The 17,705-nt window shown below is 37.0% G+C and overlaps 1 protein-coding gene across 2 annotated transcripts in view; it reads left to right on the top strand.

The window, feature by feature from the left end:
- Positions 1-3,549: 3,549 nt before the first annotated feature.
- AKT3 (AKT serine/threonine kinase 3) overlaps positions 3,550-17,705 on the top strand; it is a 335,945-nt gene continuing 321,789 nt past the window's right edge. For both annotated transcript variants that reach the window (XM_006157219.3, XM_014591111.2), the window contains exon 1: positions 3,550-3,712. In XM_006157219.3, coding sequence (XP_006157281.1) covers positions 3,667-3,712 — 46 coding nt within the window. In that variant the 5' untranslated portion in view covers positions 3,550-3,666. The remainder of the gene's footprint in view (positions 3,713-17,705) is intronic.

Raw genomic sequence — 17,705 nt, 5'->3', positions numbered from 1 at the left:
AGAAAGCGAGAAATCACCCCCCAGAGGAGATGGCCACGCTGCAATTCCTTCTCCTCCATTCTCCTCTCGGGATCTTGGGCACACACGCACATGCGCCCGGTGTGAGTTTTAAGCCACCAGGTCTGGGACGCGAACCGTGGTCAATTACGTGGGAGTCCAGCGAGATAGCCATTGTGCTAACTGCTGGTCCCAATATTTCCCAAACATATATTTTTGGAAAATACACTGAGATTCTAATATCCATTATTGACTATAGCGGCAGAATCCTATGAGCGTAATTTTTGAGAAGCCTTGGCCTTACCTGTAGGTACTGCACTCGTCTAATGGCATGTGAGATGATCTTTACTTCAACCACACTGCCTTTATTAGGCCATTTAGCCCTGCTGTTTAGTCTTGACTTCTAAATAATTACTCTCTTCACTTAGTTTCTTTTGATGAAAGACCTGTAAATGAATTTAGTACTAGTGAGTGAGTCTAAGTTTGAATTTACTCTCTGTACTATTTATGAAACCCAAGTTGAGAGAATAGTATATTTGTGTAGTGCATTCATCCATTTTTCTGATTATCTAAAATTTATGCCTACATTTCTAGACAACGTAACACCAGTGTACCTGAACCATATTTTGGTGCCTTTTGGTGAGAATGCTTTTACATGATTTTTATGCTGGCATTTTCCTTCTTAGGTTGAGAGGTACAATAAGAAATAACCCCATAGATGAGTAGATTTTGTAATGGTTACATCACTGGACTCCCAAGTAGTCGACCACAGTTTGAGTCCTAGACCTGGTGACTTAAAACTCACACTAGCTGCATGTGCATGTGTGCCCAAGATCCTGGGAGGAGAACGGAGGAGAAAGGATTGCGGTGTGGCCATCTCCCCTGGGAGGTGATTTCTCCCTTTCTGTCTCTCCTGTGAGCGCACATGCCCTATAGCAAAAATCTCTCTCTTTTAAAAAAATTATTTTGCTATTATTTTTAAATTTGACCAGAGAGAGACAGAGAGAGAGACAGGGAGAGGCAAGGTGAAAAAGTAGGCTGCCAGGTCCAGGATTCAAACTGTGGTCAGCCATGTAGGAGTCCAGCGCCTCAACCACCATGCCACCTGCCAACCTTGCAAAAATCTCTCTCTCAAGAAAAGAAGTAGTCCCATAAAACTCATGGCTGTATATGTGGAAATGTTTTTGAGGACTTAGTTTATTACACTGTAGTTATCTTATGAAGACCCTTAGGATGTATTTCCTTTATTTTTTTCTTTTCAAAGTTTTTGTCGTTAGGGCGTGTCATTTACTGGAGACAGACAGCGAGAGTGAACGTGAGAAACCATCCCTCGAGAGGATTGGCCACATTGCAATCTTTTCTCCTCCATTTTCCTCTTTGGATTTTGGGTGCATGTTTTCATGGTCAGCATGATTTTCTAGCTGCCAGGTCCAAGACTTGAGCTGTGGTTGGCCATGTGGGAGTACAGCACCTTAACTACCACACCACCTGCTGGCCCCTGGGTAGGTTTTCTTGTCCCAGGTAGGGTTTCTTCGTCTGAGCAATTTTTTTTTTTTTTAATGAATACTGTAAATATTGAAGCCTATTGTGTTTCCTTGTTTGCATTGTCTTTTCTGAAATTCGTAGTTCATTTTCCACAAATACGTAGACTTTTACTCTGCATACTTTTTTGTTTTCTTTCTTAAGAGAGGTTTTTGCTTTAAGATGTGTGCATTTGCTGGAAACACAGAGAGACAGAAAGTGAGAAATCGCCCCCTAGAAGGGATGGCCACACCACAATATCGTCTCCAGTCTCCTCTAGGGATTTTGAGCATGCATGCACATGCACCCTGTGAGAGTTTTAAGCCGCTGGGTCCAGGACTCAAACCATGACCGACAGTGGGAGTCCAGTGATGTAACCGTTACGTCACTTGCTGGTCTTAACTCTGGCTTCTTTTAAGGCGGTCCTTTTTTGGAATTAAGAATGCTGGATCTGGGGACCAGCAGTTAGCGTAATGGCTGTGTCGCTGGACTCCCACGTAGTCAACCACGGTTCGAATCCCGGAGGTGGTGGCTTAAAACTCATACCGGGTGCATGTGCGTGCGTGCCCAAGATCCTGAGAGGAGAAAGGAGGAGAAGGGATTGAGGTGTGACCATCCCCCCTGGGGGGTGATTTCTCGCTTTCTGTCTCTTTGTCTCTCTCTGTCTGTCTGGCGAGCGCACGTACCCTATAGCGAATAAACCTCTCCAAAAAAAAAAAAAAAAAAAGAATGCTGGATCTGAAGTCAAACACCCTGGGTTCAGTTTTTGGCTTCATCACTTATTAGCCATGTTGACATCAGCACAGGGGCTTAATCTCTGAGATCTTCAATTTCTCCATCTGTGAAATGGAGTTAATAGTACTCTAATAGGATTATTGTGAAGGTTACGTGAGGGACCAGCAGTTAGTGTAATGGCTTTGTTGCTGGATTCCCATGTAGTCGACCATGGTTTGAGTTCAGGACCCGGGGGCTTAAACTTCAGCTGCGTGTGTGCCCAAGATCTGGGAGGAGAAGGGATTGTGGCATGGCCATCCCCCCTGGGAGGTGATTTCTCGCTTTCTGTCTCTTTCTGGCGAGTGCATGTACCCTACAGAAAAAAATAAAAATAAAATAAAAGATTACTTGAGATTAATAGATATAAGCACCTATAACAATTCTTTTTTTTTTTTTTTGGACAGGTTTTTGCTATAGGGCGCCTGTACTCACCAGACAGACAGAGAAAGAGATAGAAAGCAAGAAATCACCCCCCAGGGGGGGATGGCCATGCCACAATCCCTTCTCCTCCATTCTGCTCTTAGGATCTTGGGCACGCACGCACACGCGCCCGGCGTGAGTTTTAAGCCACCGGGTCCGGGACTTGAACCGTGGTCGACTACGTGGAAGTCCAGCGACATAGCCATTACGCTAACTGCTGGTTCCCCAACAGTTCTTGGAACATCTGGATTACTTAATTTTTTTTTCTCCTTTCATATTCCCTTTAACTCTTTTCATCTACTTTAAAAAATGATCGATTTTATATTATATGCTGATTATAACCTACTTAAAATATTTGTTGGAATAAAGCAGACTATTAATACATAAATGCTGGTTTCTGGGCCCATTGTATTTTACTTAAACTACAATTGTAGTTTTACTAAATTGTATTTTATTAAAAATACAGTTGCTTTGCTATAACTATTTCTGAAATTATAGGGATTTAGTCCACTTAACTTTTATCCTCTTTCCTTTTCACTTCAAATATACATTACTGAACAGATTTTCTTTATTGTTTGTGTAGGTGTGACAGTGGTTTTCTTAAGATATTTTTTGTTGCAATTTCTTAAGAGTTTCACTATCATTTGAAATCTGTCACAAGACCAAGGAAGTGCATTCATTATAGAACTATTTAATAAATAAGTTCCCCAGTTTGAAGAGCTAGACTTTTATGTGAGGTCTGGCCCGTTGAAGACATTTACAAAGAATTAGTTGTTTGTTATTGCTATGTGAGTTGCAAGAATGGAAAAAAAAGAAATTCTTTCTTCAATACTTCCTTCCAGGCTGAGTCATCACTAGAGAGTGGGAAGGGCAGCAGCAGCAGAGAATCCAGACCCTGAAGCTGATACTACAAAGTACCATTTCTCCAAGTTGGGGGCTCAGAGGGGAGCCATCATGAGCGATGTTACCATTGTGAAAGAAGGTTGGGTTCAGAAGAGGGGTAAGTGCACATCAGAACCAAAAATAATGCGTTTGGTACGAGTTCTGTACAGTGAATTGTGTCTTGGAAGTTCTTTCTGATGTTGTTAAAATAAAACATGACATGCTGTGTTGAGCAAGAAAGAAATGATATTTGACATATATGTTAGCAATTTATTGCTTAGGAATTTCTTTGTAATTTTTTATTTTGATAATTTATAATTCGTTTATAAAGTTAGGTTTTTGACCTTCTAACATGTTGTGTGTATGGATGTCTCAGTAAGTTAGTATTATATTTTTCTGTGGTGTCTTCAGATTCTACAATCTAATAGATACTTTTAGAATCATTTAATGTCGAGAAAAGTTTTATTTTGTATGCATTTAGTGGCATGTAAATACATTAATGAAAGTATTCAATTAAGCCAGTTTGGATGGTGGCAGGAGAAGGGCTTTAAGGAATGAAGGGAAAGGATTTTCACATAAACTCATGACATAAACAATCCTGTGAATTAGGTAAGTAAAGTCCTCAACTAAAAGGTCAAATGAGGACAATGATTTTTTTTTGTATCTATGCTTTTAATTTTATATTTTTTATTACCTGCCTTTTGTATTTATTTACCCCAACTTTAGATAAATAACTTAAGTACATTTTTATTCTTATTATTTTTAAAAGAAGAAGTTTTCAGTGTAAAGTTTATCATTTGTGAGATCACCTGCTTATGTGGTCAATGTGTTTATTAGAAATGTAGAGTTTAGACTAGTTGCTAGGCAACTACTATTTACCCACGGACAAGTTGAGTACGATGAAGACTGTTCCATTCACAGGATTCTTTTAGTTCTTGTGTATCTGTAGTCTGGTCAAAAGTTACCTCTTAAGTAGTGATTGTAGTATTTATAATCAATAAACTGTAGTTAGTACCTATGCTAAAAGCTGTTGTCAATAGTTAAATGTGTTAGTAGTTAAATGTTAGTAGTTAAACTAGCCTTACTAGTTGTGATTTACATGCAATAAAATTAAACAGTTTTAAATTACAATTTGATGCACTTTGCCAGATAAATACAGTGGTATAGGACAATCATAACATAGAATATTTCCATCACCCTAAAAATTGCTTTATGGTCCATTGCAGTCCAGTCCTTATCATTCAAACCTGGCAACCAGTAATCTGCTTTCTATTACTATAATTTTGCTTTTTTGAAATTTCACACAAGTAGAATCATGCACTGTGTAGTCTTTTGTGTCTGGTTTCTTTCCCAAAGCATAATACTTTTAAGAGTCATCCATGTTGTGCATATCATAAATTTGTTCCTGTTTTATTATTGAGTAGTATTCCATGGGCTGACTATATCGCAGTTTATCTGTTCAACAGTTGATGGACATCTGGGCTTTTCTAGTTTTTGACTGTTATCAATAAAGCTGTTAGTGTGTGTCTTTGAGTGATGTGTTTGCGTTTGTCAGAGGTAATAACCTAGGAATGGAATTGCTGGGTCATATGGTAAGTGTATGTTTAACTTTACAAGTGGTATGTGTTTAACTTTTTAAAAACTGCCAAACTGTTTTCCAGAGTGGCCAACCATTAATATCCTTAAGTTTAATTTCTTTCATGTTATTTTAGTAAGTTAAATTTGGAATGCATTATAATAGGTTAATATTTAGTGTAGGAAGTGAAAAAATAAGTAATTTCTTAGAGCTTTTTCTGCATAGGTCAGAGAAGAGGAATTTGTGTGTGTGTGTGTGTGTGTGTGTGTGTGTGTGTTTGAGAGGTTTTTGCTATAGGGCGCTTGTACTCACCAGAAAGACAGAGATAAAGAGACAGAAAGCAAGAAATCACCCCCGGGGGGATGGCCACACCGCAGTCAATTCTCCTCCATTCTCCTCTCGGGATCATGAGCACACATGCACATGCACCCAGTGTGAGTTTAAGCCACCGGATTTGGGACTCGAACTGCAGTCGACTACATGGGAGTCCAGTGACACAGTCATTATGCTAACTGCTGGTCTCAGGAAGAGGAATTTCAATGACTTACATAGAAGAACCTTTCTATCCTTTACCTCTTCCAATTGGGTTTCTCTTTTCACATGTTATTTTAGATCTTTTCTACTTTTAATTGATCTGCTATAATATTATCCCAATTTTATATATAATTTTTTAAACTTTATTTTGTGGCTAACCAACTTTAAGCAATCTAGTGCCTCCCTATTGTGAGATAAACTTTCATTCTTTCTTTTTTTTTTGGAGAGATTTTTGCTATAGGGCACGTGCGCTTGCCAGGGAGACAGAGAGAGACAGAGAGACAGAAAGCGAGAAATCACCCCCCCCCCCCAGGGGACATGACCACATCGCAATCCCCTCTCCTCCACTGTCCTCTCGGGATCTTGGGCACGCATGCACACGTGCCTGGCATGAGTTTAAGCCACTGGGTCCTGGATGCGAACCACGTTTGACTACGTGGGAGTCCAGCAACATAGCCATTACACTAACCGCTGGTCCCCGTGAGATAAACTTTCAATACCTATTCTCCCTTCCCTATGTTGTCATCTTTATGGTTAAACTTCTGGCTGTTGGACCATTAACTTTAGAAAGTTTTTAGACATTGCCTCTAAATTTTCCTCTTTATAAGTTGTGAGGAATTAGCACTCCTCTTCATATTTCCCTTAAATTCCTTGCATTCCCTCCCTGATTTATGCCAACAGTAGCACTTATTTTGTATGTCAAGCCTTATAATAGTTTATTTATTGATTCTGAAAAACAGTAACCAATGTTATGATTGTATAAACAATACTCATTGCCAAGTAAAGTGGTGTGATGGAGTCCCTGTAGAACAAATGGAGTTTTCATTCTCTATGGGTACTCAAGATAATGCTGTACTTTAGTTTGGACAATGGACTGTCTTTCCAAAATTTTCTACTTGCCATTTTTCCCCTTATCAATAGAAGAACATTTGTTTATAAAGGGTTTAGGTGGTTCTTGAATTATGGTTGGGTTGCCATCTTTATCATATCACCTAATTATCTAGCATTTTAATCCCACTGTTTGCTAAAGTTGTAAGATGAGCAGACTTCTTTCTGGGTTGGATGATCTGCTGACATTAACTCCTGGACAAATTCTGTGATTTCTTAGGTCTCATGACTTTCTCTTTTTGTTTTGGATTTCTATAGTTTCCTAGAGTTTCTTCCAAAGTAATTTTTTCAGGAAGCATTTGTGTAGTTGCTTGTCAACATAAGGTTTGAAATGTCCTTTCACTTTCACATCTGTTACAAATTTTGGTTAGATATAGAATTTAAGTCTAAAATTAGTTTCCTTCCGAATTTTGAAGGTTACATTCCATTGCCTTTTAGTAACCAGTTTTACTACTAAGAGGTTTGATGTTAGTAATAATATCTTTATTAGGTAACTTATTTTTATTCTTTGGAAGTTTTTTGTGTTGATGCTTGCTTATTCCTGGAATTATGAAATTGAAGAAGATGAATTATGGTCCTTTTTTATTTATCCTGGGAAAAATTTGGTGGACTCTTTGAATATGAAACCTTAGGTTGGTCTTCCATTCTGGGAAGTTGAATTTCTTCGATTATTACTTTCTCATATGTTCTCTATATTCACTCCTGCTTTATCTATTTATTTTCTGGAGCTTTTATATCAATTTACTGTATTAATTTTTTTCTTTCTTCTTTTTTCCATATTCAATTTTTTGTCCCCCCTGGGAGATTTTCTTCTTCCAGCTCTTTATTGAATTATTTATTTCAGCTATTACTTTATATTTCTGGAAACTGTTTCTAGTTCATATTAACCTGCTGTTAGAATATTTGATTTTAGGACACTAAATACATTTTAAGTTTTCCTCCCTCTTTGATTAACTGTTTAATTTGTTTATTATGGTTCTTTTTGGTGTAGTTTTTGTCTAGGTATCTGATGATCCCTGTTTGCCATACGTGTGTGGAAGAAGGACTGAGTTTACTGGGAGTATACTTGATCTATTTTTACAGTTTATTTTTTTTCCCTAGGTTTATGTTAGATTCACTGAATGAGATTTGTCATGATAGTATTTAACTGAACTCTTGAAAGTGTTGGTTGAAATACTGAGGGGGCAACTGGATTTGGCATTTGTTCCCTCCATTTTTTTTTTTCTTTCTTTAGAGATTCTTGGTGTTATTTTAGTAACAATTTTGTATTTTATTTAAGTAAACTTTATTACATAGCCCAATGCTCTTTGGCTATATTTTATTCAAAGAACTTCCAAAAGAGCATTGTTGCTTACTGCTTGTTTACCCTGGCCAGGTTATTATCACATGAACTTTGGTGTACTTGTTTGAAAATAAGTATGATAATATCTGCCTTCTCTACTTCACATTATGGTTATAAGATTTTGAGAAAATGAACATGTATGAGTGTTTTAAAATGATGTACTCTATCACTAAAAAGTATTGATTTTAAAAAGTTATAAAATGGGACCAGCAGATGGCATAATGGTTATGTTGCTGGACTCCCATGTTGTTGATTGTGGTTCAGGTCCTGGACCTGATGGCTTAAAACTCATGCCAGGTATGTGTGCATGCATGCCCCAAATCCTAATGGAGGAGAAGGGATTGTGGCGTGGCCATTCCCTCTGGGGGCTGATTTCTTGCTTTCTGTCTCTCTGGCTCTCTCTGTCTCTCCGGCAAGTGCATGTGCCCTATTGCAAAAATATCTCTTAGAAGTTATAATATAATCTTTACTTCCAATATTAGTCCCTGTTCTCAAGCCTGATTTATTTGTAAACCAGTTTTTATTTGTTCCTTTCCAGATATAATCCAATTTTACTTGTATTTTTAATATGAATCAGTTGGTTTTCAGTAAATATCTTTCTGGAAAAAGAAAAAGGTTTAAAGATCAATAGTGATGGGACCAGCAGTTAGTGTAATGGCTGTGTCACTGGACTCCCGTGTAGTTGACCACGGACTGAACCCGGTGGCTTAAACTCAGGCTGGGCACGTGGGTGTGCATGCTCAGGATCCTAAGAAGAGAATGGAGGAGAAGGGATTGCAGCATGGCCATCCCTCCCTGGGGGGTGATTTCTCGCTTTCTGTCTCTCTGTCTCTCTCTGTCTGTCTGGCGAACGTGCCTTATAGCAAAAACCTCTCCAAAAAAAAGAAAAAAAAAAGATCAATAGTGATCTTCCATAGGATAAATGTTTTCCTAACATAGGTTGCCAGTGATTTTTCAATGGTAAAACCAGTTTCTTTTCTTATACTTTTCTGGAGTGGTTGAAAATGAGATATGTTAATAGAGATAACACATTAATGTAGTATTGTTGGATTTTAGAAACAGGAATAAAAGAAACATGTAGAAAGCATGAAGTAAAATATTATCTGCATTTTCCACCTCATGGACATAGGAGAGCACCTCAGAACTTGGGGGCAAATCAGCATAGCTGACATCTCCATATTAAAACGTTCATTCAGTGATCTTGTTCAAAGACCAGCCTGTAGGTATATTCTGACTCTAAATCTCTGAACTAATGTCAGAAGTTTTGCTTTCTTAGTTTATTCCATTACAGCTAATGGTAATATTTGCTGTGAAGAAATTTAATGCATTAATAAAGTGGGAAATTAACCAGTTTAAAAGGTCTATGTTATAGAATCAAATAAATGGCAGTGTATTAATCAAGGATTTATAGTAATTTATAACATTTTATTTGGTGAGTAATACTGCTACTTAAAACCTAAGTAATATCTTTTGAAGAACTTACTTTCTACATCTGTGAGAGACTATTAAGTTTTTTGAATAGTGAAGTGAGAATCTCGTGTATTATTGGTCAATTGATAATGCTTTTGTTTTGCAGTTTGTACAAATCTAAGATGTGGTTTTACGTTAAAAACATATTGATTGATGAAGATGCTACTTGTATGTTTTAAGTTTGTTTATACTTTTTGTTGTATTAATATTTAACATATTCAAATTTTATATTGTATTCTGGGTGTGTAACCACTTTGTCTTTCAAGTCATTTTTCCTTTTTTTCACCTCATATTTTCTACCTTAGGGATATCCATAAACTTTGTCCTTTAAATGACATATGTCTTAGACTAAAATGAGCTTTTTAGATGAACTAGAGTGTTAGTATTTGGTAATTCAAGCTAAAAATTTTATGTCTGTGAGTTGTCTCACAACATAGCATAATCTTGTTATGAAAATATACTTTAGCAACATAAAGATTGTGAGCTGAGTTTTATATGTGATTGTAGTGATGAAGTAAAATTTAATAAGCTGTTACAGAAAACAAAGAGCACATTTCTTTTAGTGACATTCTGAGTTAAAGGATCTTTTATTTCTTGTTTACTTTGTACATACTTGTGTTCCTTTTGTTCTTGTTTTATTCACAAAGTGACTTAAAATTTTTTATAAAGTTATTAAGGAGAAAGAAAATGACAGTATGATTTCCTGTTTACTACCCAGCAGCAGGCTTTTTCCATAAAGAGTAAAGAGCTGCGGCAGTGACTGTAAACCACATAGTAGATTAGAGAAGTTCACTTTGACTGTTAAGTTATAAATGAAAAATAAACATCTAAAAATTAAATTTATTTTCCATTATTATTGAAACTCTGAGATTTAACCAATGTAGTTACAACAACGTGAAATTTGTTTTTCTTGTAGTTTCAAAATACTTGTTTTGAAAATTTTACCCAAGAGACACATATAGAATCATTAAGAGTGATAAGCTTTCATATACATACTAGAATTATTTATAGAATTGTAAAGTTGCTGTTTTAAACACACACTTGCCCCTTCCTAATCAGTAATTGACTTTTGTGTGTTGACTTTGTAACTTGAAATATCATTAAATTCACTTTTAAATGTTGGTTACTTTTAAGATTTTGTACATACATGGTCAAGTCATCTGCAAAGCTGCTTCTTCCTTTCTAACCTTTTTGCCTTTAACTACTTCTGGTCATTTTCATTGGGTAGGACCTCCAATAAAAATTGAGTGAAAGTGGTGAGAGTGGATTCGTTTGCCTTATTTCTCATCTTTTTGGAGAAGCATTTATTTTGCTCTAAAGTATCTTATTGGCTATTATTTTTCCATTGCTGCCTTTTATCAGGTTTAAAAAGTTTCTTTCTGTTCCTAGTTTGCTGAGAATATTTACTGTGAGTGAGTGCTTTTTTTCCCTGTGTTTTGTTTTGTTTTGTTTTATTTTGTTTTGTTTGTCATCGTTGTTGCTGTTTTGTCCTCCAAAAGCTTGTACTGAATCAGGGTCAGCAGGTGGCATAGAAGTTAAGGCAGCTGGATCCCAAGTTTCTGACTGTATAGTTCAAGTCTGGGGCCAGCTGCTTGGAAAATGAATTTGGTGTGTGTGCGTGCGTCCCCAAAATCCAGAGAGGAGAAAGGAAGAGAAGGAGTTATGGCATAGCCATCGACCTTTGGGGGTGATTTCTCACTTTCCTTCTCTCTCTTATCTGTCTCTGGCGAGCACATGAATCCTATAGAAAACTAAAAAAAAAAAAGAAAAAAGAAACAGAAAAAAAAATTTCATTGCATCTATTGAGATGATCATTTGATCTGTTTTTCTCTTTTATTCTGTTAAAAATTCATATTGTAGGTAAAGTATTTTTGTTGCTGAGCTAAATCCCATTTGGTCATTGATATATTTTAAAAATATATTACCAGTTTGGATATACTAATACTTTGCTAAGGATTTTTTTTTTGCATTTACGATATTATTGCTCTGATTTTTTTATTGCACATTTTGCTATCATGATTACATAGGAGTCATAAAGTAGGTTGAGAAGTACCCTCCATTATTTTAATTTGTGTAAACAGAATGTGTTGCTTCCTTAAATGTTTTATAAAACTTGGTGAAAGCATCTGGGTTTGACATTTTTTGAGGGAAGATTTTTTTATAATAAATTCAATTTCTGTAATGTATGTGAGACTACTCATAGTTTCTATTTCCTTTTGTGCCAGTTTATGATAAATTGTATGTTTTAAGGATTGCTTACTTTATTCAAGTTGTTCATCTAACTTAATGGGCATAGAATTGTTAATATTTCTTTATCCTTTTAATGTCTCTACAATGCTATAGTGATATATCCCCTTACTAAATTCTGATGTTGGTAAACTATGTTCTCTTTTTTTTTTTCTCCCCTTTGGCACTCTTAACAAAACAATAAGCTTTATTAATTGTCTTCATCCTCTACTTTCTGTCATTGCTTTTGCTTTTTAAAATTTTGCTCATCTTTCTCTTACTTTCTAAGGTAGATTCTTAAAACATTCATTTAAAACTTTTTTTTTAATAAGCATTTAAAGCTGTGACTGTATCTTATTGCACTATTTAATTTATTGCACAAGTTTTGAAGTGTATTTTCCTTTAGTACAAAATGTTTTCTAGTTTTCCATTTGATTTTTGTCTTTTTTGAATCATGGATTATTTAGAAAATTCTTGTTTAATTTTAAACTGTGTAGGGGATTTCTAGATATCTTAGTAGCATTAATTTCTATTTTATACTTTGTAAGATTTCAGTCAAATGCACTTTTTTATTATGGTTCACCACATGGTCCATCTTGATTTTCTGCTGTTTGGAATATAGTATTTATATATGTCTTGTCAGAGTGGTTGATAGTGAGTCATATCTTTTTTCATATATTTTTTAAAAGAATTATTTATTTACTTATTCATTTACTTTTTTATTTATTTTTCTTTTTTCGGAGAGGTTTTTGCTATAGGGTGCGTGCGCTCGCCAGACAGACAGAGAGAGACAGAGAGACAGAAACCAAGAAATCACCCCCTAGCGGGGATGGCCACGCCACAATCCCTTCTCCTCCATTCTCCTCTTGGAATCTTGGGCACGCACACACACGTGCCCAGCGTGAATTTAAGCCGCCAAGTCCGGGAGTCGAACCGCGGTCGACTACATGGGAGTCCAGCAACATAGCCATTATGCTAACTGCTGGTCCCTCTTTTTTCATATTTTTACTGACTGATTTTTTTCCCCCTCTAGTTCTCTCATTTACTGAGAGGATGCTGTAGTCTCTGATGATGCTTCTGAATTTATCTGTTTCTCCCTTTAGTCTTATCTTTTTTGCTTTATGTACAAGCTGAGTATCCCTTATCTGAAAATGTGAAATTTAACATACTCTAAATTCCAAAACTTTTCTAGTGCCAGCATCATGCATCAAGTGGAAAATTCCAAACCTGACTTCATGTGAAAGGTTGCGTGAAACATGAAATATAAAAATTTTTTTTTAAATTGCCTTCAGGCTATGTGTACAGGCTATATATGAAGCATAAATACACTGTATGTTTTGACTTGGGTCCCATTCTCAAGCTGTCTCATTATTTATATGCAAATATTTCAAAACCTGAAAAAAATCTGAAAACCAAAACACTTGTGGTTCTATGCATTTTGGGTAAGATGTGTTCAACCTGTATTTTGCAACTGTGTTGTTAGACTTATCTGCATTTATAACTGTCAGATCTTGATGTACTGTTTCTTTTCTCCTCAATACTCTGTATTGAAATTCACTGTGTCTGATAGTGATATAACCACTCTAGATATTTTATGAAGTTTTTGTCTTATGTATTTTTCAAATGACATTATATTTAACCTGTGTTTTGTATGCAGACTACCTTTCTTGCAGACAGCCTGTTTAGTTCTTGTCTTTTTTCTATTTTTTATTTTTTTAATCTATTTTGACAGTCTTTACCTTTTAATTGGAGTGTTTAGACAATTTGTATTTAATGTAGCAGTTAATATAGTTGAATATTCTACCTGTGCCATGTCTTCTTTGTTCTTTTTTCCTATTTTTCTGACTTTTTTAAGATTTTTTTTTTGAGAGATTTCTGCTATTAGGGTTTGTGCGCTTGCCAGAGAGATAAGACAGAGAGAGAGAGAGAGAAACAGAGAGTGAGAAGACACCCCCTAGGGGGATGACCATACTGCAGTCCCTTCTTCATTCTCCTCTTAGGATTTTGGGCATGCATACACATGCACCTATCATGAGTTTCAAGTTGCCAGGTTCAGGACTTGAAATGTGGTCGACCACCTGGGAGTCCAGACCTTAACCACTATGCTATCTGCTGGCCCAGATTTAGTATCTTTTAAATATTCTGTTAAATATTTATATTAATAGAATATTTTATTTTATCTCCACTCTTGGCTTTTTTTTTTTCCCGCGGGGTGGGGGTGGGGAGAGGTTTATTGCTGTAGGGTGCATATGCTTGCCAGAAAGACCAGAGAGACAGAAAGTGAGAAATCACCCTCCCCAGAGGGATGGCCACGCTGCAGTCCCTTCTCCTCCATTCTCCTCTTGGGATCTTGGGCACGCACACGCCCGGCCTGAGTTTAAGCCACTGGGTCCAGGACTTGAACTGTGGTCAACTACATGGGAGTCCAGCAATGTAGCCATTATGCTATCTGCTGGTTCCATTGGCTTTTTTTTTATTTTTTAGCCATTATGCTATCTGCTGGTTCCATTGGCTTGTTTTTAATTATGCTTCCTATTTAAAAAAATTATATTTATGTTTAATATTACTTACTGTTAATATGGTTGAACTTAGACCTAGCCAAGAAGATCTAGCTAAGATCATTGATGAAGGTGACTTCACTAAACCACAGATTTTCAGTGCAGATGAAACAGCCTTCCTTTGGAAGAAAATGCTGTCTAGGATTTCCATGGCTGGAAGGGAGCAGTCAGTACCTAGCGTCAAAGATCATACTGACTCAGTTATTATGAGCTAATGGGGCTGGTGACTTTAGAGACCACTGCTCATTTATCATTCTGAAACTCCTGTGACCCTAAGGATTGATACTTTGTCTACTTTCCCTGTACTCTCTAAATGAAGCAAAGCCTGGATGACAGCACATCTCTATAGTATGGTTTACTGAATATTTTAAGCCCACTGTTGAGATCTGCTAAGAAAAAAAAAAGATTCCCTTCAAAATATTACTGTTTGTTGACAATGCACCTATTACCTAAAAGCTCTGATGGTGATTTCATGTTGTTTTCATGCTCGCTGACACAACATCCATTCTACAGCCAGAGATCAAGGAATAATTTCAGTGTTTGAGTATTATTATTTAAGAAATACATTTTGTAAGACTACAATTGCCATAGATAGTGATTCTTCAGGTGGATCTGGACAAAGTCAATTGAAAACTTTCTGGAAAGAATACAGCATTCTAGATGTCATTAAGAACATTCATGATTTATACAAGGAGCTCAACATTTATGGGATTTGGAAGAAGTTTTAACCCTCACGGATGACTTTGAGGCATTCCAGACATCAGTGGAGAAAGTAACTGAGATGTGATGGACATAGCAAGAGAACTAGAAGTAGAGTCTGGAGTCTGAAGATAAGACTGATTTGCTACAATCTCATGATCAAACTTTTTATTTTTTAAAGAGATTTTTGCTATAGGGCATGTGTGCTCTCCAGAGAGACAGAGAGACAGAAGGTAAGAAATGATCCCTCCCCGTCCCCCAAGGAGGGATGGCCACCCCACAACCCTTCTCCTCTATTCTCTCAGGATTTGGAGCATGCACATTTACGCACCCAGTTTGAGTTTTAAGCCACTGGGTCTTGGACTTAAACTGTGGTCTACCACATGGGAGTCCAGTGACATAGCCATTACGCCATCTGCTGGTCCCTCATGATCAAACTTTAAGAGATGAAAAGTTGCATTTTTTGGGAAACAGCAGTTAGTGTAATGGCTATGTCACTGGACTCCCATGTGGTAGACCACAGTTTAAGTCCAAGACCCAGTGGCTTAAAACTCAAACTGGGTGCGTAAATGTGCATGCTCCAAATCCTGAGAGAATAGAGGAGAAGGGATTGCAGTGTGACCATCCTCCCTGGGGGGTGATTTCTTGCTTTCTGTCTCTATATCTCTCTCTGGCAAGCACACGCGCCCTATAGCGAAAAACATCTCCCCCCCCCAAAAAAAAGTTGCATTTTTGTTTGTTTGTTTGTTTGTTTTTAGAAGTTTTTGCTATAGGGCGCATCCAGTTGACTACATGGGAGTCCAGTGACATAGCCATTATGCCAACTGCTGGTCCCTGCATTTTGTTTTTTAATAATTGCCAGAAGGTGTGTGTACTGTCAGGGAGAAAAAGAGGATGAAGGAGGGAAAGAAGGAAAAAGTAACCCCTAATGGGTGTGGTTACACCATGATTCTTTCTTTTCCATTTCTCCATCCAGTTGGGATTTGGGGCATGCATGCGCATGCACCTAGCATGTTTTTCTAGCTATAGGGCCTGAGGTTTGAACTGCAGTTATCCTTGTGGGATCTGGCTCCCTTAACCACTCAGGCTAGACCAAGGAGATACTTCTTATGCAAAGCAAGTGGTTTCTTGGGATGGAATCTACTCCTTGTAAAGATGCTGTGAATATAGCTGCAATGACAACAAAGGGTTTAGAATAAACATAAAGTGTTAGAAGGGTTTGAGAGGATTAACTCCATTGTGGAAAGAAGTTGTACTGTGGGTAAAGTGCCATCCAGCAGCATTGCATGCTACAGAGAAGTCTTTTGTGAAAGGAAGAGTAAATTGATTTGATTGACCTTATTGTTGTATTATTTTAAGAAATTGCCATATTCATCTCAGCTTTTAGCATCTACCACCTTAATCCATCTGTAGTCATCAGCATTGAGGCAAGACTCTTCCAGCAAAATGATTATGACTCACTCAAGGCCCAGATGATCATTAACATTTTTTAAGCAATAAAGTTTTAAAATTAAGGTATGTGCATTTTTAGACATGTTATTGCAGTTAAGTAGATTACAGTATAATATAAATTTAATTTTATGTGTACTGAGAAACCAAAAAATTCACATGACTTGCTTTAATGCTATATTTGCTGTATTGTGGTGATCTAGAACTGAATTAATATTTTCTCTCTGGTGTGCCTATGTAAAATAAAAGACATGCAATACTATAGTTACATTTACCTCCATTCCTGACTGTCTTGTAAAGTTTTTCTTATATAATATGCATATAAATCTCATAATATAATATGATAATTTTTGCTTTAGTCATGTCTTTTCTTTAGGATTTTTTTTTTATTGTAGGGCATGCATGCTCAACAGAGACAGAGAGGGAAAGTGAGAAATCACCCCCCCAAAGGGATGACCATGCTGCAATCATTTCTCTATTCTCTTCTTGGGATTTTGGACATGCATATGCGTGTGCCAGGCATGTTTTTCAAGCTGCTGGGTTCAGGACTTGAATTATACAGTCAGCCTTGTGGGATCTAGCCACCTTAACCACCATGCCATGGGCTGGCTTGCTTTAGTTGTGCCTTTTTTTAGAAAAGTTTTTTCCATAGGGCACATGGACTTGCCTCAGAGAGACAGAGAGGGAAAGTGAGAAGTCACCGCCCAGGGAGCATGGCCATGCTGCAGTTCCTTCTCCATTCTCGTCGTGGAATTTTGGGCACACGTGCACATGCACCCAGTGTGATTTTCAAGCCACCAGGTCAGTCATGTGGAAATCCAACACCTTAACCACCATGCTACCTGCTAGCCCCCTAGTCATGTCTTTAAAAGATCATGGAAAATAAGATATTTTATATTTATACATTAATTTGTAGGATTTTTGTTTTTGTTTGTTTTGTTTTGACTTGCCAGAGAGTACATGCATTTGTCATAGAGAGAAAAAGAGAAAGCATTCGTTCCCTATGGGGTGTGATCACACCACATTCCTTTTTCCTCCATTTCTCCATCCTGTCAGGATTTTGGACATGCATGCACACATGCTGGCACGTTTTTCAAGCTGCTGGGGCCGGGATTTGAACTGCGGTAGGCCATGTGGAATCTGACTCATTATGCACAGTGTTTAAATGCTGTGGAATGGGGTTGGCCCCTGATTTGCAGTTTAAAATTTTTCATTTTATTGCTTTCAATTTCTGACTGATGCTGTTTTCCTTCTGCCTAAAGAACTTTCCTTAGCATGTGTTTTAGAGTGTAACTGTTGGTGACCAATATGTTCACTTTTTGTCTATCTTAAAAATGTCTCCATTTCATTTTCACTTTGATTTCTTTCA

This window comes from Tupaia chinensis, unplaced genomic scaffold, assembly GCF_000334495.1.
Source record: "Tupaia chinensis unplaced genomic scaffold, TupChi_1.0 Scaffold000532_1, whole genome shotgun sequence".
In the NCBI taxonomy this organism is placed as follows: Eukaryota; Metazoa; Chordata; class Mammalia; order Scandentia; family Tupaiidae; genus Tupaia; species Tupaia belangeri.
This window is presented reverse-complemented; position numbering and strand designations above follow the sequence as displayed.